Below are 26,723 nucleotides of genomic sequence, written 5' to 3' on the forward strand. Positions count from 1 at the left end.
GGATTTTGTTCGGCCAGTTTCCTTCGTTGTCCCTTCGTGTTGGAGCGTCCTGTATGTCTCCAAATACAGGATCCATTGCTTGACTTCAATGAAGTTCACAATATCAGCAAACATAGCTCTGCGTCCACATCTTTCTTGAACGTCACAAGCTACTGTACGCCACTTGTTCCTTAGCTTGAACGGTAATCCTTTTATCACATGAAGCATGTTTGCTGATGTATTCAAATCGCACAGATTATATACATCCTTCAAACAGGAGCACTTTCAGATTGTTGTATTAAATCATCCAGCTGTTATTTGACCAGTGAAACATTTTTCTCATCCCCCATGAGGCATTTTAATTCATCCACTTTCTTTTTACGCTCCTTCTGAGTTGATGTGTAGCACTAATTTTGCATGTACACCAAAAAATCACAATGAGAATCCAAGCAAAGCCAGCGATATCAAGAGCCACAAGAGTCGCGCGACATCAATTCATGAACTCCAGCGTTGCAATGAATCACACAGTTGTCAGACGCAGCGGTCCAAAACTTCCAAACACAGCATAAAATCTCCACTCATCTGCAACAAGCATGACTCCAGGACAACATGCCATTTCCCACTTGGTAGCCACCAGCTCAAACTGTTTCCAACGAACACTATAACAGCAAATCCGCCAGTTTACATACCGCTGGTGTCCCGCGATGTTGCCCTGCTTCGCTGTAAGGCGTCCTTTATGAGATCGATCCATCGGTTTCCATTCATTTGCTCCGCGTTCAAACCGTGGCTCCTCTATTTCCATGCGGCTTCAATTCCATTCGCTTTGTCACATTTTTTCTGACAATGTAGAGCGACTATCCAAAGGACCAGGAGAAAAACTAATTAGTCGCAGAGAGGCTAAGTAAGGGGAAAAAATACCTGCCGGACGCACTGATGGATGAAGTCACGGCTGCGGAGACAAGTTGCTATTGTAGATTTATTGCATGGTGTTTGAGTGACAAAAAATGAAAGTTCAAACAAAATAAGGCCAAGTAAAGTAAAGCGCTCAGAAAAAAGTAGGACATCCCCTCTCTCACCCTCTCAGTTCATTCAAAAAACCAGCCAGGTGAAGAGCAGCTGATATTCGTTTCTGCCGATGTCCCACCCACACCACGTGATGCATAACCCAGCGTATGTCAAATAACCCAGAATATAAAAAAATCCTGTGAAACAACAGACAAACTACAAACAACATTAGCTGGCACATACATTCCTCTTTGGAATCTGAGTAAGCCATTACTTGATGAAGTACTTCGTCAACGAACAAACCTCTCGGCGATGTACTCTCTGCAAAATTCGCTGTCTTTCTCTCTCCGCTCCCACTACAACCACTTCCTCGTCTCCTCGACTGAGACGGACTTTCTCTCTCTTTATACTCCGAAATCTGAATATAAACACCCCGACAAATGCTACTCAGATTGAAGCCACGGGTGTCTGCCATCTCCTGGTGTAAAGTGGTAACTACTTTTAGTACCATATTTGCCGCTATGGCCTGTTTAATTCAGCAATGACGCTTGTCGCAATTTTGCGACCATGGCGTCTAAAGGGTTAAATGAGCAGCCCTACCTGCGGAGAGTGGACCAAACAGGATGGACCAACGGAGCGAACAACCCCGTCTCCTCACACCCAGCAAGCAGACCACCACACTGCAAGGCACGATAAACAGTTGTCATGCCCAGACACAGCACAATGCCCAAATACCACCAAGTTAGATGGACTTACGATTTTGGAGAGGTGGAGAAAATCTGGCACACAGCCACACCGACCTTTACACAGTTCAGACAACACCAGATTTCGAGGGGTGGACATGATCTGGCACACAGCCACGCTGACCGTCACATGGTTAAAGCCATACAGTGCCGCAATGCACATGGACACCAGCCCCAAGGTAGGTAAGAGTAACCGAGCCAGGGAACACCCGCACGGCTATATCGTGCGGGCGAACCAGAGGTTGATTACAGAGAAGAGGGAGGGGGAAGGGATGGACAGGAGACCATCCTGCAACATTTCTAACAAAACTCTCTCTGATCCTTTTCTGTCTGCTGGGCAGGGGCATGAGGCAGCACTGCCCACTCAGCCCGCTATTGTTTGCCTTAGCCATAGAACTGCTGGGCAAAACGATTCACTCGCATTCAGACATACATGGTTACAATACAGAATATACAAAGAATAAAATATCACTGGGGCAGATAACATTTTGTTATATGTCACCCATCCCAGGGTCATTTGTTAAGTTAAGTTTTTCGGGGTACAAGATTTATTGGGGGCAAAAGCGACTTCTTATCAGTGCAAGATATTGTTCAAAACTGGCTCAAAGAGCTCCTTCTTAGAATAGCATTAGACAGCATAACTTATCTGGGAATAGTAATCACAAAGAAGAATAACAATCTATACAAGGCAAACTTCCCCACCCTGTTAAAAAAGCTAGCTAGCGTTATACAATTTTGGAGAACACTCCCAATTTCTCTTCTGAGTAGCAACAATGCTATTAAGATTTTTTTTTTCACTCAACTACTTTACCTTTTTGAAAATATATCTTGTCAAATCCTTTTTCAGGAAAATTGACTCAATCAATATCCCCTTTGTGTGGAATTACAAGTCTCACAGAATTAAGAAGGACCATCTTTGTAAACACAAAACCGTTGGGGGGTTAGCGCTTCCTAATTTTATTTTATATGGTTATGCAGCTGACATAAAAACAATAAATGTTTAAAATGTTTGCACTTTGAATATTGTACTTTGAGGTACAACCTTAGTTTCCTACCACAGCTGTTAGGTTGCCAACCGTCCCTTAAAGTAAAGAAATGTCCCGTATTTGACAATACAATTTGACAATAAAAATGGGTGGTTTTTTTTTTCAATTATTAATATTCCTTTTAAATCCAGTCAATGCAATGCGCTTTCGTACCTTTCCATAGAGTTTGCAGTTAAAACCATAATCTACGTAGCTGCAGGCAATAACATTGTGCAACCCATTCACAACAACTGCATACTCGCTGCCAGAGATGGGAGTATGTCACATACATGCAAGTCTCAAGTAAGTCACAAGTCTTAGCCCTCAAGTCTCAAGTAAGTCCCAAGTAATCTTTAAGGAGGATCAAACAAGTCAAGTCCAAGCACAGCTTTAGTCAAGCAAGTCAAGTCCAAGCATAGCTTTAGTCAAGCAAGTCAAGTCAAGTCATTATCAAATTATTTTTTTCAACTGTCTGTATTTCACCAAGCCTGTTTTTCAGAGTCAATATCTTATTTTTAAAGTAAGCTGATGAGTTAATGATTAGGCTCAACATGAATGGATTACAAACAGCTTTTAATTAGAAAAGATGTTATTGCCATGTTATGGGTAAGCAGCATAAGTGACGTCCCTGAACATGTTGCTAATAAGACCCCTGAACCAATAACAACACAAAAACACACACGTGTTTCCCTAAGATCATCAGATTTGATTTATTTTTTTGGACAGCCTCAGTTACAGCAATTTGTGTGTGTGTGTGTGTGTGTGTGGGGGGGGGGGGGGGGGGGGGGGTGAGAGAGAGAGAGAGAGAGAAAGAGAGAGGGGGGATGGGGGGGGTAGAGAGAGAGGGTGGTAGGGTGCCTAAGCTAAGGCCCTGTTTGCAATTGGTCATTTCATGCGTTTTTTGCTGATCAGATTACGAAAAACGCATGATATGACCAAGTGCAAACAGTCCAAATCCGTTTTGACATCCGATCACCAAAACCACCTCGGGAGGTGGTTTTGGCGATCGCATCGCATAAAAACGTATTCGTCACGGACGTGCGAACAGAATGCAACTTCAAAGGCCGAGAAGGACGAACCAAACCCCGCCTCCCAGGTAACCACACGGGACAGTCTAGCCTTTGAGCGTATTTCCTGGTTGCGTCACCGCTGTTCCCTCCTGCTGGCCAACCCCGGAAGTGATGTTTTTATAGCATCAAACTAACCATTGGTTCACCATCTAACGATGCCGTTGGATGTTCAAATAAGTAAAAACCCTACGTTAAAAACTTAACATTTTCTGTGAAATTTCAATACTTAAATTCATACGTCGTGTCTGCCAGTACATGCCGCTAATTTCAGCTGACTTCCCATGTTCGGACAGGGAAAGACTGTGGGTGCTTTGAACACACGTCGAAGAAAAAGCCTCCTCGTGTTGCTCCATTTCTTTAGCTTTTATTTTACGTTCAAATAAATCCATACAAAAAATGCTTGACTTCCAAGTCATCGAATAATGAAAATTTAAATACATTCAACAAAAAAAGGTGCCTTAAGTTTGCGTGGTCAAAACGCTTTTCTTCCCACACCTGTCCAACATCACCCTGACTGTGGCTCCACCCCCAGTGACATACTTAAATAGACACACCGGTGCAAATTAGCAAATAAATAATAATAAAATAAGCAAAATTATATAATATAACCAGTGTGCATTCAGAAATTTTTTAATTTAAATACTTAAATGGCTACAACATCCCAGGATCCCACGATGCTTTGCAGGAGCACGCAAAGCATCCTGGGATACAGAAGGACGCGAAGGATAGTAGCGGTGTATCCTTGGAATCGGCTAAAAGTAGGGCGCATTTTCGAGGGCGCATTTGGAGCGTCCTTCGGACTTTTGGGAATTGGGACAAGCCTTCGCGCAGCTAGTTACTCACCTTTCTTTATGCAGTGTCCTGAAGTGTCGTATAAAATTGGACGTAGTGCTTGCGGTATCCGATACTTTAATATTGCATGTTTTGCAGATGGCAACTCTTTTATTTTAACTTGTAGAAAAATCCTTGTAACTAAATTGAATTATTTTTGGGATAGGGTTGTTCCGAGTGTTGGCCATCAACTCCTCGTGTTCTGCCGATGCAGACATGCCGCTTGCCGCGTGGTAGAGGGGTTGCCAGGTTTGCTGATATGCTCCAGTTCAAGAGCACTCACGCAAAATAAAGCATTGGTCATCTAATAATTTATTGATTGATTTAAAAAAAAAAAAGTAACAGGACTGCAGTGATTTGGCAAGTCAAGTCAAAGTCAAGTTGCACGTCATTTGGTCAAGTCAAAGTCAAGTCTTATGTTTATGTGGATCAAGTAAGTCAAGAGTCACAATTATGGCGACTCGAGTCCCCCCCATCTCTGTTCGCTGCGTAGCTTGTGTAGAGTAGGATATGAATCAGGATCCCTTGTTCTTTTCATCTTTATGTAATTACTTTGTAAACGCCATCCGTCATGCACTTCATTGATTGTGGTGTAAAAACATGTTCAATTAAAATATTTCAGTACAATTTAAATATTCAACTTACCTCGAATGTCTATTGGTAACAAAACAGTTCAAACTATGTAAACCATGACATTTTTTGAAACCCTATTTTAAGTTATGATTTACCACTACTGGCGGGAGGCGTCCTTTATTTTTTGAATGAAAGATGGCAACACAAGCTAGGTTCCTACCTCAGATTGTGTTGCGTGTTATGTCGGCATATCTTCTGGACTTTGTTATTAACAGCAAAGCCTACTGCAATTTAAAACGTTCATCTTTATATTTGTGTGCCTGGGCTGGTATATTTTTTCCAGTATTTGTTCAGGTTCCTTTTTAGGATGACTGTAATGGAATTTGATGTGAAGTGTAGGTAGGTTTGGAAAAGTATAGAAATGAAAAACATTTGCACCTTAAGGACTACAGTCGGGTTTTTGTATTCATAATAAAGAGTCTAAAGACCATTCAAGCAGCAACTTTTTCCTCATGAGTATACTCTAGAGACGAACGCTGCAGCTGCTACTAGTGTGGACTGAATAAAGCATTAGGGAAATCCCAGTATTCTGAGGGCTGTCCTCTCAACGCTATTGTAAACCGGGTTGGATTATGATTCAAAAAAATATATGAAGATTAATCTGACATAGTTTTGGTGTTAAAATGAATAAAATAATTGCCGTCTGTCAAGAATATTGACAAATAGTAGCTCTCGGCAAAGTACTGGAGAAAAAAGTAAATAAATTAGTAAATTTTTGAGAACCATGAACTTTAGTTAAAAATGTGGAATTATGAACTGAACTTTGAACTAGTTCAGATAGAAAGTGAACTTTCCCAACACTGTGAATACTACTACTTTTGCCTCCAATAATACTGTATGAAACCTTGGAGTCATTTTTGATCAAGACCTGACATTAAACTCCCATTTTCAGAACGTAGCAAGGACAGTTTTTTTTTTCTTCCATTTAAGGAGGCAGCACATTACACCAGTCTTAGCATCTTTACATTGGCTTCCTGATAAATCTATGTGGCGGCACGAGGGGAAGGATACTTTATTTATATTAATAATTAATACAAAAAAAGGAACTGAATAATAACCGACAACGCCACCTTGTGTAAGGGCCCAAGGACTCATGCTATATTAAATTGCTTCAGGTTCGTAACAAAGGGAGGGCTAAGACTGTGGCCCACAAAACAAGCAAAACAACAAAAGAACACTTCAATCCAAGACACAAAAAATTAAAGTGCACAACCAAATATAAAATACTTAGGAGACACAGCACACGGGGGACACCACCCAGGAGAACCACCACCACCACCACCACCGTCTACCTTCAGCTGTAAGAGAAAAAGAAGATATGTTAAACAAACAAACAAACAGCTCACCCTGCTGCAATCAAATAAAATAAACAAAAATTCCCCTCAAAAGAAACAAAACAAGAATTTAAAACGGAAACATCAATGGAAATCCAGAGAAAACAAAACAAAACCTTGAATTAGACTAGCAGAACTGATAAATATGGGTTTACACCAAGAAAGAAAAAGAACAAAACTCATCACTGCTAATCCATTGACTAACGAAAAACAAATACCCCAAACCCAAAGAAACCAAAACTAAAACTTAAGATTTACCAACAACTCAAATCCAAGTGATGACCTTAAGTGCTATGAAACAGAACTGGCCGAAAATTGGTTTGATTAAACGAAACAAAACGAAAATCAATATACAATAATGATCACAAAACTAAACCAAAATCAATCAGGATGATCACCAAAAATAAAAGACACACTCCCACACACACACACGCACACAACCACACACTCTGCAGATCGGTCCGGACTCGGGTGATGTCGAGTCCAGCACCAGCAAGTTTTTTACACAGCGACAGCAGCAGCGGTAAGCAACAGCAGCAGTAGCCACCGTAGCAGCAGCAGTCGCAGTAGCAGCAGTAGCAGTAGCAGTAGCAGTGGCAGCCGTAGCAGTAGCAGCCGTAGCCAATTTACAGCCTCGGTGGAGGGAGAGACACGGAGAGTCTGCGCAGCAGGGGGGAGGCAGCCACCGCAGGTGTGCCAGCGAGCGTGAGTCTGGCCAGCGGCAGCACCCAAACCCCGTCAATGCGCCTTGATCACGGTGGTGACGCAGGATCTATCGTTAAAAAAGGGAACATACTAAAATATATCCGTGTATACATATATATATACATATATATATATATATATATATATATATATATATATATATATATGTATGTATGTATGTGTATATATACATATATATATATATATATATATATATATATATATATATATATATATATAAACACGTCGCTAAAATAACGGCACGCTAAGGTGCGCCTACCTGGGCTCAGCGGCAGCTCGGCGTGTGCAACGGTCCGGAAGTAGGCAGGCAGAAGCGGCAGGAAGCGAGAGGTTGAAGGGAGGGCCAGTTCCTGTTCTTATACCCTCGGTTCAATCAACGACAGGCCGCAAGAAAGAAAGGGTATATAAAAACAGACTGCGCCCTCTACCTGGCAATGGTGTCTCATACCGCCACATCTAGAATTGAATTTAAGATCCTGCTAATATCTTACAAAGCTCTTCACTCTCAGGCTCCTTCCTACATTGAAGAACTTATTGAACCTTATCATCCCCCGGGAGTCCTTTGCTCTGAGGATTCAGGACTTTTATAAGCAGACACGGTCAGTTTATTTAAGAGTAGACTTAAGACCTTCCTCTTCCATAAAACTTACAGTTAAAATCAATGCACTGTCAGGTAAAGGTCACCTATTATACTAATTTTCGGGCTTTTGTATTTGATATCTGGCCCCTCTAGAGCAGCAACGCACGATTTTCCGCGCTGAAAGGTTTTTAGATTTGCGCATCTCGCGGCTCGTTTCCTCGTATTTACTGCATCCCGCGAAAACGCTCTGTTTCACTTCACTCCACCCCAGCCTTGCCGGTACACGCCCCCGCCCGGGGTCACACTCTTCGTTGCTGCTGAGCCTCACTTCCTCAGTTTGCCGGTGCGGGAGTGAAGAGTAAACGGCAAACTTTACGAAACAGGCACAATTTAAACACTTACCGTGGTGAAGGCTTCACCCTTTAGCAGCTGTTTACCGGCTAATCCAGCTTCGTACGGACCCAGCGCGGGCTGAGTTACGGCCGCAAGGCGGACCGAAGGTCCCTGGACCTTTTTTGTGCCTTCCGTGTCCCCGGAAATATATTTTACTTTGTGTACTGACCGTGTTTTTGTTTTGTATTTTTGCGAGACATTTTAATAGGGCTTAGAATGATTTGGTTTCATACTGTTGACTTGTATCAAAACACTGTCCGAGCAGAGAAAATATGTACGCTGAAACAATCACTTCAGTCAGAGTTGTTTATTATCAGACAAGAATATCTGCACAACTTAAGTCCACACAAAGCACAAAGCAGGAAGAGCTCTATACAACCCATGTTACCATGCTGGCAGCGTGAACATCGCTATAAGGAGTGAAACTTGCCAGTCAAAATCGCTGCCTCTTCAGTTTGGCTGCCAGCGAACACAACACACATAACAAGCAGAGCACAGAGTTAGCGGTGGTGGCTAACAGTTCATCAACACCATTCAGCGGTTGTACGTTGCAAGTAGTCTTAAAACTAATGTTGCTTGAGGTCACAATACACTCACAGTCCTCATACATGTTTTCAAATATTGCCGTGACTGACTATTCTGTCGTCGTCCACCGGCCGAGTCGAGCCCGTCTCCCTCCCGTTGCCGACCGGACGAGAGGGGTCTGGCTGCAGACCAGTGTTCCATCGCATCCGCATATTAGGCTGAACAAACCTCCAACATTTTCTCTGTTCGTTCCACTCCGACGGTTGTGGTCCTTGGTGCTTCGGTAGTCGCTCGGTATTTTTTGTTTTATATTTTTTAATTTCCCTGACACCGAAAAAACATTTTCTTGGAGCACCGCATTGCGGAATCACTTCCGGGGCAGAGCAGGGGAGGGCGGAACCTGTCCGAGAGTGTGCCGGAGCTTGATAATTCCGTGCCCAGTGTGAGTGTTTAGAACCATGCCCAACAATTTGCAGGGCTCATGTCCAAACGCATGAACGTCATTATTTGACGATATCGAGATCGTTTGACGATAGAGGTCAACATTGTAACAGTTTTTAAAGCTCAGAAAAGTGGAAAAGCATCATAGGTCCCCTTTAAGGTGCTATAGGCTTAGGCCGCTGAGGGAGATCTTTCTCTCCCGTCAAAGGGATTGTCGCTCTGTGCAGGTGGAGCTTCTATCACTTTCTCCTCTCCACCTGAACTACCTTTTATGTGCGCGATAATGCTGCAGTCTCTTTGTGTCCCTGGCAGGTGATGACCATGACACCGGGAGCCGGAGAGTGCAGTCCTGAGAGTCTTGGTGCCATCACTTCGTCTTTGCCGCCAGGATTGGAACCTAGGACTCTCTCTCTCTCTGTCCCTCTGTCTCTGTCTGTCTCTGTCTCCCTCTACACTTTTTGCATTTCCTTCTCACCCCAACTGGTCATCAGCAGATGACAGCACTCTGGAGTCTGGATCTGCTCTAGGTTTCTTCCCACAGGGGAGTTTTTCCTGGCCACTGTCGCACCTTGTTGGTTTTTTCTCTTGTACAAAGCGCTTTGAGACACCTTTCGATGTGATTTAGCGCTGTACAAATAAAAGTTGATTGATTGAAAACTTCTCCAGATGATCCTGACGACCAGTATAATATTGTGACCCCAGGAAAGTCAAATAGGACGCAGGACACCAAAATTAGACATGTGTTGATCACGACATAATTTCCTATATACACACTTCCTGTCAGGTCACAGTACACCTGGGCTGTGTCTCAATTTAGGGTCTGCACCCTGCGAAGCATGCATTTAAAGGTCAGTTACGTCATAGCACTACGCAAAGGTTTGTCCCAATTTACTTAAAATTCGAAGGACGCTCCAAATGCGCACTTGAAATGCGCCCTACTTCCTTTAGACGATTTGAAGGATGCACCGCTACTATCCTTCGCGTCCGTCTGTGTCCTAGGATGCTTTGTGTGCTGCTGCTAAGCATCGTGGGATCCTGGGAAGTCAGCTGAAATGGTGGCATCGTGGTAAAAACACGAAGTATTCAAATTTCACATGAAACATTAAGTTTTTAACTCAGGGGTTTTACTTATTTGAACATCCAACGCCATGATTGGATGGTGAACCAATGGTTAACTTGATGCTATAAAAACGTCACTTTCGGGGTTGGCCAGCAGTAGGGAACAGCCGTGATGCAACCAGGAAATACGCCGAAGGCTAGACCGTCCCATATGGTTACTAGGGAGGTGGGTTTTGGTTTGTCCTTCTCGGCCCCCCCCTCTCCACACACACACACACACACACACACACACACACACACACACACACACACACACATACACACAACCTGCACGAGCCGTGGACTCCTCTTCCTCTGTGACTCCTCCCCCACCTCCTCCTCCTGCTGCTGCTCCTGCTCTTGCTCCAGACCAGAATACACGAGCAGCAGCAGCAGCAGACCAGAAGACACGAGCAGCAGCAGCAGCGCGAGGATATTGAGCGCAGGACCGTGTGCACGTCGCCGCAGCTCCCGCAAGCAACGGCAATGGATTTTTACGTGGCTTTGTCGTCCCTGTTGTTCCTCAGCGGAGCAGGTGGGTGCTACTGCGCATGTTCGCCAGCAGCAACTATGACGGAGCTGCAGCGAGCTGATCGTCCGGCTGTGTGTGTGTGTGTGTGTGTGTGTGTGTGTGTGTGTGTGTGTGTGTGTGTGTGTGTGTGTGTGTGTGTGTGTGTGTGTGTGTGTCGCCGTCATGAACTCGCACCTGGCGCGCGGGCGTGCCGTCATTTTTATTTTATGAAATAAATGATCCGAATGACTTCTTGTTATTAGTGTTTAAGATTTAAATGAGGTGAGATTCAGTTTATTTATTTATTTTTATTTCAGTCAAATAATCAGAATAATAAAAAACAAAACAAATTTACAGCTTTGCGCACCTTCAGCCTGCAAGGAGGAGGGAAATAGGGAGGAAGAGGTGTGTTCACAAGCTATTCTCAGTCACTGGGAATTAGAATTAAAGTGATGATGATGATGATGATCTTAAAGCTGTTCCATCTGCTGCTCCACTGACAGACCTTTATCATCTGCTCCTTCCGCAGCAGCAGCTGCTCCTCCAGATCCCAACCACCAGCAGCAGGACCTCCAGCACCTGGACCTGCTCCAGGAACTGGAGCTCAACAACGCCACCTATGGGTTGACGGAGGTGGCTGGACTGCACAATTCCAGCAAAGCCTTCCTCTTCAGAGGTAAAGTTGTGTGTGTGTGTGTGTGTGTGTGTGTGTGTGTGTGTGTGTGTGTGTGTGTGTGTGTGTGTGTGTGTGAAGAGGCAGCAGAAAGTGGAGTGATGCTGGAGTCAGCTCTGGAGACAAACATTCTTTTTATTGTTGTTTTTGCTGCAGTGATTATGGTGATGATGTCATCATGACCTCTGCAGGTGTGCAGGTGTGGAGATGATGACATCATCACCTCTGCAGGTGCTGGTGCTGATTGGTGGACTGACTCAGTGGTCGTGGGACAATAAACCAGCGCCGACTTGTAAAATCACATCTTCACTGGAGGCAAAAACTATCAGCCACCTGGAATTAGACAATATTACCCAGAAATTCTTCCCAACATTCTCAGCATTGATAAAAACGTAATCATCAAGCATTCACCAGTGATGTTTAGGCACTTTTGGTACATTTTGGAATCTCAGTTACATTTTTATGCTTGAGTTACATCAAATATGGTTAAATATGGCTGTTAGTATCCACCTCCATGAAGAGGTCATTTACATTTTGCTTTGAAAACACACCATACTAATCAACCAGCTTTCAAACCACCATCTGTGCTGTCAATTGGCTTCATAACAACACATCAGCATAAACACATTTCAAGGAAGAGGGCATTTGAACACATTGTTCATAGGGACTCCTTTTACTCACCAAGCCACAAACAAAGGAAATCAGGCTTTAGTTCAGAAAGAAGGTAGTGGAGGCTCATGATGAGGGGGAAGGTTCTTCTGCCATTGATAAGTGTTTCACAGTGTCCAGAACTACTGGATGTTGGGTCATTGTCAAGAACAAGGAGAAAAATTCTGTAAGAAACAGCCTCAGATGTGGTTCTAAGCACAAGGTATCTAGAACTCTAGAGAGAAAATTTCTGCCTAGATGACAGTTGACCAGGCCTCTTCTGGAGTTGATCGTTCACAGAACACAGTTGTGAGGATCCCCACGATGGTGGGGTTCAGGACCATCGTCCCAGACGAACTGCTTCACTCAAAGAGTGTCTCATCAAAGCCAGACTAAGGTTTGCCAAAGGTAAAGATGATATCTGGAACTCTGTACTTTGGTCTGATAATACTTAACTGGAGCTGTTTGGACACCTTAATATTGCTTATGTTTTGCGAAGAAAGGGAGAGACCTTCAACTGTAACAACACAGTCCCCAAAGTTAGACATGGTGGTTTGGAGCATCTAAACATTGGGTTGAGAGCTTCATGCTGTGGGGCTGTTCTACAGCCTCAGGCACAGGAACCTTGTTTGGGTGCACGGCATCATGAAAACAGAATGTTATGATGATGTTTTAAGGGACAATATGCAGAAATCTGCTGGTAGTGGAGCCGTGTGTCGTCGCCGGGCCTTCCAACAACATAAAACCCTAAAACAAACACGAAAAGGAGTCTGAAAGGTCCTGAAGGACACCAGATCCAAGGTCCTGGAGTGGTCCAAACAAAGCCGAGACCTCAGTCAGGATCCGTGCTCTCCGTAGGAGGTAAACATATCTTGCTTGCTCCCACGGAACGCCTCCTTGCCCGGCTTCGTGTAAACGTCGAAACTGATAATTTTTGGAAACGCTGACGTCACAGCTCTAAACCCCACCCCCGGCCTTACAATCTGAGCGGCCGTGACGTGCAGACGACCACTCACAACAACAGCGTCGGGCAAATTACTGCTACGACTGCTCAGCCTGCACTCTTCCTATTAAACCTCCATGACAACAAACAATAGTGAACAATAACATACAATGCTCGTGGACCGTGTGCAAAGTGAAAATAAACACAACAAAAGTGATTTGCAAACCTCCTGTTTTACTTTTATTGATTTTCTTTTGAGTGAGCAGACTGAGATATTGAGGCAGGAAACCTAAATGACAAAAAAGTTAGCACGACTCCCAGTCAACCTTAACATGGAGCTTTTAAGTCTTTGTGTTCTAAAATAACTCAACGCAGAAGTTCAACTGTCGTTTATGCACACCGTCTTTTCATGAGCAATCTTTCTTTCTATTCTCAGTGGTGCTCAGGTTTTTAGCGAGCTACTGCTTCTTTAAACATGGCTTGCTTCAGGTGTTCTTCATCTTCCTCCGTCTTCAGGGAGTAAACTTGCAGCGCCACATCAGGCCGGACATCGGTACTACATCGTCTCCAGTTGTTTCGAAACTGATTTTTTTTTTTTTTAAGACGGCTTTGCGTAAAAAATAATAATTTTTTACGGGAGCGTTTTTCGAAAATGTGCGTTTTCATACCTGTGTGAAACCTGTGTAACCTGCGCATTGATGTGTAACTACGGAGAAAGTAACGACGGTCTCGCTTAAAAACGCAGATCTGCAAGCACACGTGTCCCATTTGTGATACACTATTCGCGAGGGTGAAAGATCCGAATCCGATTCTTCCGCCACGTGTTCAAAAATGTATCTAATAAAGAAAATGTATCAATCTGCTCAATAGTGCCCCCTACATAGACCAAAACACTAAATTCGCCATAGCACCCTGTTGGAAGGTGTTGTAGTCATTTAAGTATTTAAATTAAGATTTCTCTTAATGCACATTAGTCATATTGTATAATTTTGCTTATTTTATTATTATTTATTTGCTAAATTGGTTACAGAGGTTTTTGCACCGATGAGTCTATTTAAGTATGTCACGGGGGGTGGAGCCAAAGTCAGGGTGATGTTGGACAGGTGCGGGAAGAAAAGCGTTTTGACCACGTAAACTTAAGGCACCCTTTTTTGTTGAATGTATTTAAATTTTCGTTATTCGATGACTTGGAAGTCAAGCATTTTTTGTATGGATTTATTTGAACGTAAAATAAAAGCTAAAAAATGGAGCAACGTGAGGAGGCTTTTTCTTGGACGTGCGTTCAAAGCACCCACAGTGTTTCCCTGTCCGAACAGAAGGTCATATAAACATGGGACCAAGATCCACATGTTCGGACAATCCATACGTAAGTGCGATTGGCTTGAAATTGGAGTATGGCACAGACAAGACCTTCATGACAAAAAGTTATTTTGTAGAACCTTTGAGATCCCAACTGTTTTCACTTTACAGCCCTGAAGGTCAAATCCAATATGTCACTTTGAACTCCATTTTGACCCCTTCGCATACTCCAAAACTCCGTTCAATAGCGCCTCTCTTTGAGAGGAACATTTCATACACTGGGTGAGCGACAAACAGGAAGTGAGATATTTCAATTTGTTCCTCCCCTATTTTTCTTGAATTGATGAAACTTTTGCATTAGACAGACAAAGTCTTGAAGATTAAACAAGGTTTGTCATTACGCTAATGTTACAACCATTTTAATTTTATGGCCCTTTAAAGTTGCAGTACACGCAAAATCCTTTTACAATCTGTCATATCGTCTTCACACTAAAATGCCACTAGCGCCCTCTAGGAACGTTGGACAGAGAAGAGACAAGAACACTCGCGTTCCTCTCTTCGAGACGAACATCCCATACACTCTAATAATTTTAATTTCATATTTTAATGAGTGACAAACTGGAAGTGAGCTATTTCCACTTGTTTGAATACTGGTCAAAATTACTATTTTTTACAACTCCATTACATATTTGACACACTAAACATGGTTCTGGAGTCATCAAATTCGACACACACTCACTTGAACTTAAATAATAAAAATACATTGATTCATTGCCATTTGGAAGGTGGTACAGCTATGATTCAAAATCCCTTGTGCCGGCAGGTGTCGGGGAGCGTTTTATGGGGGTATTATTGTAGCAAAACTATATGCAAATGCATATCTGAAATCCGTGTGTGCGTTTTCACATTTTTACATGCAATCAAGGGAGCCCTTAATTCGCTGTCTTTACACATGTGACTTTTGCTACACTTCTGCTGTGGCAGGTCCGCAAGCGTGTAGAGCGATTTAGTTGTCTGGAACGTCCTTCGCCCTGACCGCAGGCTCACAGGCTCAACACTGCAACAGCAATACAGCCTTCACACCACTACAAACCTTGTTTTAATCTGTGTATATGAATGTTTGTCCCCTGTACTGTTTTTAGCTCACTATGTTTTAACATGTTTACTTTGTAGCCCTCAACCCTTCCCCTCAGGCCATTATTCTAAATAAGAATTTGTTCTTAATAACTTGCCTGATTAATTAAAGGTTACATAAAAGTAGTTGGCGCAGAGCACTCAGTGATGTAATGTTGCTGTTGTGGGAGTACCAGAATCCTACATACTCCGTAAGCAGTATGAACCTTTATTATTTTAGGTATTTGTATTAGTTATGAACTACGGCAGTCAGTTAGGATTATAATCTGCCGGAAAAAACACAAAGAAGAAGAAGGTTGTACTGTGCTCGTTGACGAAAATTGCAACAACAACCGAGCTAAACAGGTCAGATGGCTACTGTGAAGACAGACCCATCTGCAAACAAGCCATGGGAAAGGCTAAGTCACGCTAGCTACACTTTAAAATTGAGTGCACATTTACAAAGTCTCATACGGTAAAACGTACGAGGCATTTCAACACTTTTTTTTTCAAATTATTATTTATTGATATTAATTATTATTAAGTTGAGCCTGTGAGCCTGCGCTCAGGTTGAAGGAAGTTACAGACAACTAAATCGTTCTACCCGCTTGCGGATCTGCCACAGCAGAAGTGTAGCAAAAGTCATGTGTGTGAAGACAGTGAATTTACCTATCTGTATTTCACACATACAGATGTGAGTATGCACGCACAGATCTTTATTACACGCACAGATTTTAAATACACACACACAGAGATCTTGATTATACGTACAAATGTGAATACGCACACGCGGATTTCAGATACACGTTTGTAAATAGTTTTGCTACAATAATACCCCCATACGTTTGCGTTTTTCGGGGTGCGTCGACAGGGGATATATATATACATCCCAGTCCGCGACCCAAAATAAAATCAAGAAAAAAGAAAAAAGGAGGTTTGCAAATGGCCTATGTTGTGTTTATTTTCATTTAGCACACAATTAATGATTGATCCATGAGCACCGTGTGTTATTGTTCGCTACAGTTTGCGGTTTGTTGTAGAGACGGTTTAATGGGAAGACTGCAGGCTGATCAGTAGTAGCAGTAACAGGTCTGCTGTCCAACGTGGTTGTTGTTGTGAGTGGTGGTCTGTACCTCACGGCTGCTCAGGTTGCAAGGCGGGGGGTGGGGTTTAGAGCTGTGACCTCAGCGTTTCCAAAAATTATCGGTTTCGGCATTTACATGAAGCCGGGCAAGGAGGCGTTCCACGGGAGCGAGCAAGATGTGTTTACGCCCCACGGAGAGCACAGCGCTGGCTATTTTTGATCGGGATCACGTAACTTGTTAGCGGTAGTTATGGAGACGGTTTCACAGAAGTAATTGCAAAACAAAGACCCACGGGGAATTAATGTGAAATTATATTTTTGTACTTGTTTTTTTTTTTTTTAAGGGCATTATTTTTTACTGGTGACCAGTGGTTGGAGCGTTTAGTCGGCCCGGACGGTTTTCAAAGTACGCCCAGGGCACCAGGCCAGTTATGTTGTGTATATATATATATATATATATATGTATGTATATATATGTATGTATATATATGTATATGTATATATATATATATATATATATATATATATATGTATATATATATTCAAAATTGCGACAAGCGTCATTGCTGAATTAAGCAGGCCATAGCGGCAAATATGGTGCTAAAAGTAGTTTCCACTTTACACCAGGAGATGGCAGACACCTGTGGCTTCAATCTGAGCAGCATTTGTAGGGGTGATTTCGGAGTATAAAGAGAGAGAAAGCCCGCCTCAGTCGAGGAGACGAGGAAGTGATTGTAGTGGGAGCAGAGAGAGAAAGACAGCAAATTTTGCCGAGAATACATTGCCGAGAGGTTTGTTCGTTGACAAAGTACTTCGTCAAGTAATGTCTGACTCAGATAACGAAGCGGAATATTCGCACTCTGACGATGATGTTCAGTGAGAGTGAGTCTGCCGGTGCATCTTTAGTTACGCAGCGGCAGCGAGTCCACGCGCCACGACAGTCACCAAGCAGCACATGCTTCGCCTCAGCGTGGCCGGGGTGTAGAGGGAGTAATCGACGAATGAGGATGAGGGGGCGTGGTGGGGGAAGCAGTAGTGCTCAAACACCGCTAATGGTGACGGAGGGCGCGGTGAGTTAGTGATCAACGTGGTAGAAGCTCTGGGAGGAAACGCCCAGCCAGTGCTGGTGGAGGCAGTAGGGATGTTCATGGTCACCCTGTAAATTACAGTGATGGTGGCTGGGTCTGTTTGAGATATGTGGAAAATGATCAAAAGTGGATAAAACATTTTGATGAGCCTGTGGGGTATTGTGGAGACAGAGATCTGACATACAGACCCCAGACACTCTGACATAATACAAAAACAAACAAACAAAAAGTTTGGGTCACACTGAAGATTTTTCTCAATTACAGTATGGCTTTCTCTCTGACCAATTTCAAGTCACATCCATTTGAAATCTTGATATCAAAATTGAATATTTTCTTGAAAAAATTATGGCGCTTAAACAGTTAACATCGGTTGTATAGAGCTCTTCCTGCTTTGTGCTTGGTGTGGACTTAAGTTGTGCAGATATTCTTGTCTAATAATAAACAACTCTATGACTGAAGTGATCGTTTCAGCGTCCATATTTTCTCTGCTAGGACAGTGTTTTGATACAAGTCAACAGTAGGAAACGAAATCATTCTAAGCCCTATTAAAATGTCTCGCAAAAATACAAAACAAAAACACGGTCAGTACACAAAGTAAAATATATTTCCGGGGACACGGAAGGCACAAAAACCGTCCAGGGACCTTTGGTGCAGCCGTAACTCAGCCCACGCTGGGTCCGTACGAAGCTGGATTAGCCGCTAAACAGCTGCTAAAGGGTGAAGCCTTCACGATGGTAAGTGTTTAAATTGTGCCTGTTTCGTAAAGTTTGCCGTTTCCTCTTCACTCCTAACTGAGGAAGTGAGGCTCAGCAGTGACGAAGAGTGTGACCAATCACACGGAGTGGGCCGGGCGGGGGCGTACACCGGCAAGGCTGGGGTGGAGTGAAGTGAAACAGAGCGTTTTCGCGGGATGCAGAAAATACGAGGAAACGAGCCGCCAGTGTATATGTGTATGTGTATGTGTATATATATGTGTATATGTATACATATATATGTGTATATATATATATATATATATATATATATATACATATATATATGTATATATATATATATATATATATGTATATATATATACATATATATATGTATATATATATATATATGTATGTATATATATATTATAGCTCCAAAAATACGAAGAGAAAAAAATCTGGCCTCTAGTTTAAATCCCCAATCAGCAGCAGGGGGAGTTTGGAGCCCTGTTGCTTGTGTGTGTGTGTGTGTGTGTGTGTGTGTGTGTGTGTGTGTGTGTGTGTGTGTGTGTGTGTGTGTGTGCGCAGTTTATTTTTGTTTATTTATTTCTGCTTTGCCCAATGCAGAGGCTTTCAAGTATTGTTATCAGTATTGTCAATACCACCCCTGTATCAACTTGGAGGCCGCGGTAGATGGACACATGACCTCTTTTTGGAAGGGGGGGAGAGGGAGTTCGTCCACAGGGGGGCACTGCTGCTGGTTGCTGACCTATTTTAGCTTTGACCCTCCCCTCTCCCCCCTCTTCTTGTGGCCTTGAAACCCAGATGGACTGAAGCCACTTCCTTCTCTCTGAAAGTGGTGTCTGCCAAGCGGAGGCTGAAACTCGTGTGTGTGTGTGTGTGTGTGTGTGTGTGTGTGTGTGTGTGTGTGTGTGTGTGTGTGTGTGTGTGTGTGTGTGTGTGTGTGTGTGTGTGTGTGTGTGTGTGTGTGTGTGTGTGTAAAGTGTGTATAACAGCTCTGACCCTTTGACTCTTGTGTTGCAATTTTGTCTGTTTGTCAGTCAATACTTAGTCAATGACTTTGAACTCAGTTTGTGTCTTTGAAAAACTTTGAAACACAAAAGTAACCGCCGTGTTTTTCCAGTGTGAGCAATTAAAAGTAGGGATGCTCCGATCCATGGTTTTTCAATTCTGATCTAGGTCTGTTTTAGTGCAGCAGCAACCAGCATAAATAATGAAAGGAAACCACGTGCGGTATCTAGTAGGTTTGCACATCTCTCAGTGATAAACAATTCAATTTTTATCTAGATACACAGACTACGATTCCATTCAAAAACAATATCCTTTAATAACAGACCGATTCGATTCAATATATGAACAATACTATTCTACGGTAATATCTAACAAGCAAATTTGATAAAAGTGACAGAATAATATCTTCACTTTTTAATATGTAAAAGGCCACATATCCCCAAAAATTGTGGCTTTATGGCACTCAGGAAAAAAAGAAAAAAAAAAGGAAAAAACAACACCATAACAACAAAAATCATCACGTCAGTATATTTATTTTTAGACGTGGACAAAAAGAAGTCTGACTGAATGATAGAATGGGACCCCAAAGGTAGAAGTAGCACAAAAAAAAAAACATTGCAACATTTCAGCCAAAGCATAGTGTTTTGAACACTAGATAATGATGATGACTAACGCCTCTTGCGTCTTGACTTTCTTTCCATCATGGCAGCAGTCTTGGTAAGACGGAGGAGGCATTGTAAAACCAGGGGCGCACAGGAGTGCGTTTATCCTAGCAGATTTTCGCTGTTTGACCTTCGAGAACGGGAAATTTTAAAGAGAGAAAGATTAAAAAATTTTGCTTTCATTTTATTGCATGTCTACTTTGCTTCAGCAGCGAGGGCAGCCGGCTCACGATCTGAACATTTTTGTTTTCTTTTCCGTGCATCCATGAACACAAACCAAACACATGCACTCACAAACAACCTTTGGTGCAAACTGCTCTCAGGTTGCCAGACCGCAACATTCGCACCTGTTTCAGGTGCCGCATTTGTGGGCGTGTTTGCGCCTGCATGTCATTCGTGCAAAAACGTTTTTGGATACCCGCACCCATTCACCTGTGTTCACCCATTCACCTGTGTTCACCCATTCACCTGTGTTCACCCATTCACATGTTCACCCATTCACCTGTGTTCACCCATTCACATCTCTTCTGAAGAAACCCTGGCACACACCCGCTGGTGAGTAGTGAGTAGTTATTGACTAGCAGTTAGTAGCTAGTAGTTAGCAGTTAGTAGTTAGTGGTTGGTGCAGGGGTGTCAAACTATTTTTAGTTCAAAGGAAAATCTATTCCCAAGCGGGCCGGAAAGGTAAAATCAAAGTATGGTAATAATAACCTAAAAATAACAACTACTTCCAATTGTTTTGTTTGTTTTACTTTGTTTGCGTTCTTTGAGCACTTGCCAACTCCTCAGTAAGGGAAGTTGCAATTGGCTGGCCTTAAAAGCCGCTAGAAGTCGCCAAATGACATCATTGTCTGATTTGCATAACTGACAATTTGCACTTGATCGCAATGGATGCTGAAGAGAGGAATAACATTGTGGGAGAGACAAAAAGGGAGTAAAAAACCTCCCTAAATATGTTTTAGGTTATTTTTATATATATGTATGTATATATATATATATATATATATATATATATATATATATGTATATATATATTTATATACATTGTTTAATTATATTAAATATATTTACTACTACAATCTACCCAATATTATTTCCATGAACATAGCATTGTTTTATACGATTGACATTTTCTGGAATTGTGTCTAAAAGAGGTTCAGTTGTGTTTCAATGGGCAGTATCATTGGCTCGTTAATTCGTGAGGAGGTTTGGCAAGTCAGAGCTTCACAGCTGCTTTTGTGAATGTTGCATATATTTAGCTTTTAGATTTAACCACCATATTTAAGGGCATTGTTGTTGGACTTAAAGTTCTTGGAATTAAGGGTAAGTAAATGACTGAGGCTGTGTGAGTTGTCGTGGAGCGTTTTGCTTCTCTGCTGTGTGAGTGAAAGGATGGCTCTGAAGTCTGGCTGGTGAAAAAGCAAGTGTTTAATCTCGCGAGAGGAACAAGGGTATCCGAGACGAGCGTGTGTCCGACACCGAACATCATGAGTACAAGTCTTTTATATCACGGAATAAACATTAGCATGAGATGAATAAACATGAGCATACAATGAGCAGATACATTTTTAATTTGCTGAACACGTCCCCAACCATATCTGGATTCGCTCCAGACTCAGTGTCGCTGGACAAAGATACAAACCCCTATCTGAGCTACTTGACGCCATCGCCAATCTATTTTGGTTAACCTGACCTAACATTGGTGTTTAAGAGGCTACATATACTAAAGGCCTACTGAAATGTCTCTCCAAGTCCAGTTGTCACAACCCACATCATTCAACAATATTTTTTCCACCACAGAGTCAAATGCAGTGATTTGTGTTTAGTGTGACAAGAATAAACCTTTGCATTTACATCCCGCTCTGTAAGAAAGGGCGGGTTCAGCATGCGTGACTCTTTTTCTGCCTGGACGCGGAGTGTTGAGGGTCTCCTCTCTGAGGGTCTCCTCTCTGAGGGTCTCCTCTGCTCATCTCTTGACTGCAGCTGCCCAAGACTGCCGCGCAATGCGTGGCTCAACTCTCGAGGCTGTGACCGCCTTTGACTAAGTTGGGGCGTGGTAGGGGCTCATGGCAGCCTCTCGCAAAGAACAGGAACAGCTGAGGAACGATACGTGATTTCATGTCAGTCTCCAAAATACCATGAAAGTCTCCAATACCACCAGGAAAAGTCACTCGATTTGTCGCTAGTCGGGGAGTTGAAAAGTTGCCAGATTTAACGAGATAGTCGCCAAGTTGGCAACACTGCTCTGCATCCACTTTGTCTGTTTTGACAGAGATATTTTGGGTAACCAATAGGAGACGTTCTTGGGCAATGAGGGTAGCCAGTAGGAGACGCGAGTGACTGCACTTGTGCGGACTTGCTCAGCCCCAGTTTGCGAAGCAGAAACGATATTGCGACATCAAGTCGACATATTTAGAACAGCGTTTTGTTTTATCAAAAAATTGCAGTTTTTATACTTTGCGAAATCATGTTTGACACCCCTGGGTAAGTGGTTAGTTTTTTAGCAGTTAGTAGTTAGCAGTTAGTAGTGGTGGTTAATAATCCCATCACTGAAAGTCCTTGGTTGTTCTGCTTGTGTTGGTAAAGCTTTGCTCCGTAGTTAAGGGACTTAGTCTCCCAGTTAGCAGCAGACCACTTACACTTTCACAAACCCTACTAACACTAATGCTAATCTGACTAACCCTAACCCTACTAGAGGCCTACTTACACTAATATTAACCCTACTAACCTTACTAACACCAACCACTAGGGGCGTGTCTCCATTGGCTTGCTTGGTGTGGGCTCGGTATGAGTCCAACGGTTAGAATTTTGGTACCTGCTTCCTTGGGGTTTCAAGCATGCTGACCAGGGACCATAGTGGTGCTATGTGTCCCCGTGTGTGGATTTTTACATTTTTACATATTAAAAATTGAAATGCTTATGAAACTGTACCATGGGTGAACAAAGAACCGCAGACTTTTTTGGCTGGCTGCTGGGTGGCTGAAGAAAAAGCTCTGTAAAAGGCAGCAATTCTGCCTCTTAACTTTTGCTAGCGTGTGAACACCGGTTGAATAGAGCTTTTCCTGTTTCTCTGCAAGGACAGTGTTTTGATACAAGTCAACAGTATTAAACAAAATCATTCTAAGCTCTACTAAACTATCTTGCAAACAAAATAAAAACATGTTCAATACAGAAAGTTAATCCTATGGTTCCGGGGACACGGAAAGCACAAAAAAAACAACCCTTTGGACCTTTGGAACAAATTCAGTATGGGAATAGTTTGTGTTTTTTAAAACTTATTTAAGTCAGTGGAACAGTACACACCGGTAGCGAATGTTCGCAGAGAAAAAGCAACAGTTATTTATTCGCTCTTGTGTTGAATTATTCAAAGGCAAACGCTGGACCTATGACTAATGAAAATGTATAACAATATAATAGAATCATTTTAGCAATACAATAAGCAGAATACACATGTGCACTATAAACTAAGGTACTGGGAATAAGAAAGTCATTAATTTAACGCCCGCAGCACCTCTCTCAAGAACAATCTTGGGTGTACCCAAAGATTTGTATTCTTGTATTCACTGTGTGTGTGTGTGTGTGTGTGTGTGTGTGTGTGTGTGTGTGTGTGTGTGTGTGTGTGTGTGTGTGAGTCAGAGTGTGACGTGCCTCATTTCGCCCCCTGCTGGTTCTACTTCCACTGTTGCACACAATCAGCACATTTAGGGCCAGATCCACAAAGACTGGAGCAGCGGTAAATAGCAGCGCTTGTGTCCTTTGTACTATTTACAATTAGTGATGCCAAATGTAGCCCAGGCTACAAAAGCCGTATAGAGAAAGAAAATAAATAAAGACAAGAGAAGGAAAGTCCATTATTTAGTTTTTATGTGTGTGAGAGCAGGCATCTATTGGGTTATGTAAGCCCACCTGAGCAGATGGAGTATTGCGTCATGACGTCACGGCCAATCATGTTACAGTATGTGTACACCATTCTGGAATATAGACAGAAGCGATGCCATGTGTCTGGGGTTTTACGGCAACTCTATTAGGACAAACTACATCGCAGTCGGATGGATAGATAGCTAGCTAGCTAGATAGCCCCGGACAGATTTTGTATCTACACCAGTTGTGTGTGAGCACTGCTCCGGCCAAAAGGTTACCATACAGTAGGGCCGACCTGAGCAAAGTACGGGCCGCGGGCCACATCCGGCCCGCTGCATGTCTCTGTCCGGCCCGCATGAGGCCAGTCATAAATCACGCGATCTACCCATCGATCGCGAAGATAGTTAGGCCCGATTGCATGGAAAGAGAGAGAGAGAGTCGCAAAGATAATTCCGCGGGACTTTAGCGCCATCCCCCGTCGACGAAACGTTGGCAGGACTTTAGCGCGCTTTCCCCTTTTTTGTGGCCCCCCGACACAATTCCGGTCTGTCATGTGGCCCTTTGCAAAAAAATAATTGCCCACCTCTGCGCCGCAAGAGGACCAGCTGTCTCGATTTGAACGGAACTGTCACGCATTTCAAAGACTTTTCAAGCGTCCCACAAATTGAGACGATGTCCCGCATTGTGATCGGCATGCGGCAGTTTTAAATTGCGTGTATATATTTTTGTCTGTCTGTAAGACAGTCACATCCACATCCTGAAGTGTTTTCTCTAACAATGGAAGTTCTTCCCCGACGGGGGTTACGACTGTGTTAATTTCACCTATTGTAATTAACTAACGTTATTTACATGTCGCGGGAAAAGAACCCCTAAGGGCCAAAAGGTATCTCCTTGGGTTTGCTTGATTGGCATTTGGGGACTGTCTCTGCCTTTTGTTTCCTTTGAAATGTTGTGAGTCTCAGTGCGAGAGGTATGAAGGTCTTGGTGATATATTGTTACTGTGGAAAATTACCCCTGATGACCAAAAGGTTCACGAGTAGGAAGAGTAGATCTGATTTGAATCTTTTGAATATGCATTTTAGAAGTGTCTCTGTACTGGGAGGATATTTAAGGGAAGGAACAAGAATCTCAGGGTCTCTTTTTTGGCTGCTCCTGTTCCTTCTTCTTGGTCTGCGTGCCACCATTTCCACACAACCGGTCTGGGATATTTTTGTTGCATTTTCTCTCTGGACTTCGCAATAAATTGGTATATAACAATAATAATAATAATAATAATAATGTTTTTTTAGTTATAAAGCGCTTTTACAGGTGTTCAAAGTCGCTTTACAGGTAAAATAACAATATAAAACAATGTGAGAGATTTAAAAAATTAAAAACAATTCAAATAGATGTAACACAAGAATAAAATCAGTTAAAAACAGACAGGGTTGAGAGGGCAGATATGGGCTGGAAGGTGTGGTGGGTAGGAGGGTTCAGGTAGGGTAGGCAAATCTGAAGAGGTGGGTTTTGAGGGCAGACTTGCATTTGTTGAGCTCCGTGCAGATGTGGATGTGTTTGGGGAGGGAGTTCCAGAGGGTGGGGGCGGAGACACCGAAGACCCGGTCCCCCAGGGTTCGGTGCTTGGTTATGGCAAGGGGTGAGAGGAGGTTTGCATCAGCTGATCGAAGGGGACGGTTTGAGGTGTGACGGACAATGAGGTCAGACAAGTAGGGAGGGGCCAGGTTGTGGAGTGACTTGATGTATGTTATCCATTTCCTTTCAATATTAACTTGTTGAGTCTTTTGTTCTATGTGGAAAATAATCTGACATTAGATGTCGATTAAGTCTTCAATTACATGGTAAATTTATCCAAGTAATGCTTGTACTCTTTACCTCTGAGTTGAATAGAAAAGATTGAGTATAATATCTCAACCTAGATGTCTGGGCTGTTCTTCTATGTTAAGAAGGTCACTGAATGATCTGCCGTCACTGAACTAAGATAGGGATTAACCAGAATCCCAATGACTTTAGTTATATGGTAAATTTCACTGGACATTATTCAAACCCTTAACCTCTGAGTTGGACAGATAAGATTGGGTATCATGTTCGATAACCTCTGAATACTCCAACCCAGACATCAGGCTATTCTTCCATGTTTAATGAACAAACTGAATAGTTTTGTTAATTTATATAAGCCATCCCTGAACTGGAGATTAAAGTCAGATCATTAGTATTTAATTATTATTGAGTCTATATTCCTAATTATTAGTAAAGTCTTTCGTTCAATCAATGTATAAAAGTAAAGTCACTTTTCAAATGGAGTCAGATTAAATTAATTATGATGTACTTTACTTTGAAATCCTCATCTTAAATACCGGAACAACGGAATACGCGTTGGGGAGATATTATTATATGTGCCTAGATATTTCCTCCCCTACATGTCAGTGTGAAGACCGCAAAAGAGGAGCAGAGAGGGAGGCTGTCAGACAGAGACAGGGGGCGGACGTAGCCGTGTGTGTCTGTGTATGTGTCAGCCTATGGTATGTCTGTGTGCTTGCTTGTGTGCGTGTGGTGAGGATCCAATCAACAGCCGAGCTCACACCGGCGTGGAAGTCAGGAGCGTGAAGTCAGGTGCAGGAGCGAATGCGCACCAAAACCTAAACAGCAGCTTACAGCCTGTCTTTAGCGACGCTAAAATGGAGGATGATGAAAGGGAGGAAAGTGCGACCACGGCTAAGAAAAGGAGATGCAG

At 42.7% G+C, this 26,723-nt stretch overlaps 1 protein-coding gene and 2 long non-coding RNA genes across 3 annotated transcripts in view; 2 read left to right on the forward strand and 1 right to left on the reverse strand.

Moving 5' to 3' along the window:
- The window catches only part of LOC142889660 (uncharacterized), a 46,042-nt gene extending 36,100 nt beyond the window's left edge, over positions 1-9,942 (forward strand). Inside the window, exon 2 of the long non-coding RNA XR_012926864.1 lies at positions 9,911-9,942. This is a non-coding gene — a long non-coding RNA (uncharacterized LOC142889660). The remainder of the gene's footprint in view (positions 1-9,910) is intronic.
- LOC142889659 (uncharacterized) overlaps positions 1-26,723 on the reverse strand; it is a 250,072-nt gene that overhangs the window by 41,254 nt on the left and 182,095 nt on the right. The gene's annotated exons all lie outside the window — the stretch shown is intronic.
- Positions 10,830-26,723, forward strand: part of LOC142889657 (protein kinase C-binding protein NELL1-like) — a 97,002-nt gene continuing 81,108 nt past the window's right edge. Inside the window, exons 1-2 of the mRNA XM_076028449.1 lie at positions 10,830-10,917; positions 11,420-11,570. Of these exons, the coding sequence (XP_075884564.1) occupies positions 10,870-10,917; positions 11,420-11,570 (199 nt within the window). The 5' untranslated portion in view covers positions 10,830-10,869. The remainder of the gene's footprint in view (positions 10,918-11,419; positions 11,571-26,723) is intronic.

This window comes from Nelusetta ayraudi, unplaced genomic scaffold, assembly GCF_046127955.1.
Source record: "Nelusetta ayraudi isolate G7.1 ecotype Tasmania unplaced genomic scaffold, CSIRO-AGI_Nayr_v1 ptg000023l, whole genome shotgun sequence".
NCBI classification, from domain to species: Eukaryota; Metazoa; Chordata; class Actinopteri; order Tetraodontiformes; family Monacanthidae; genus Nelusetta; species Nelusetta ayraudi.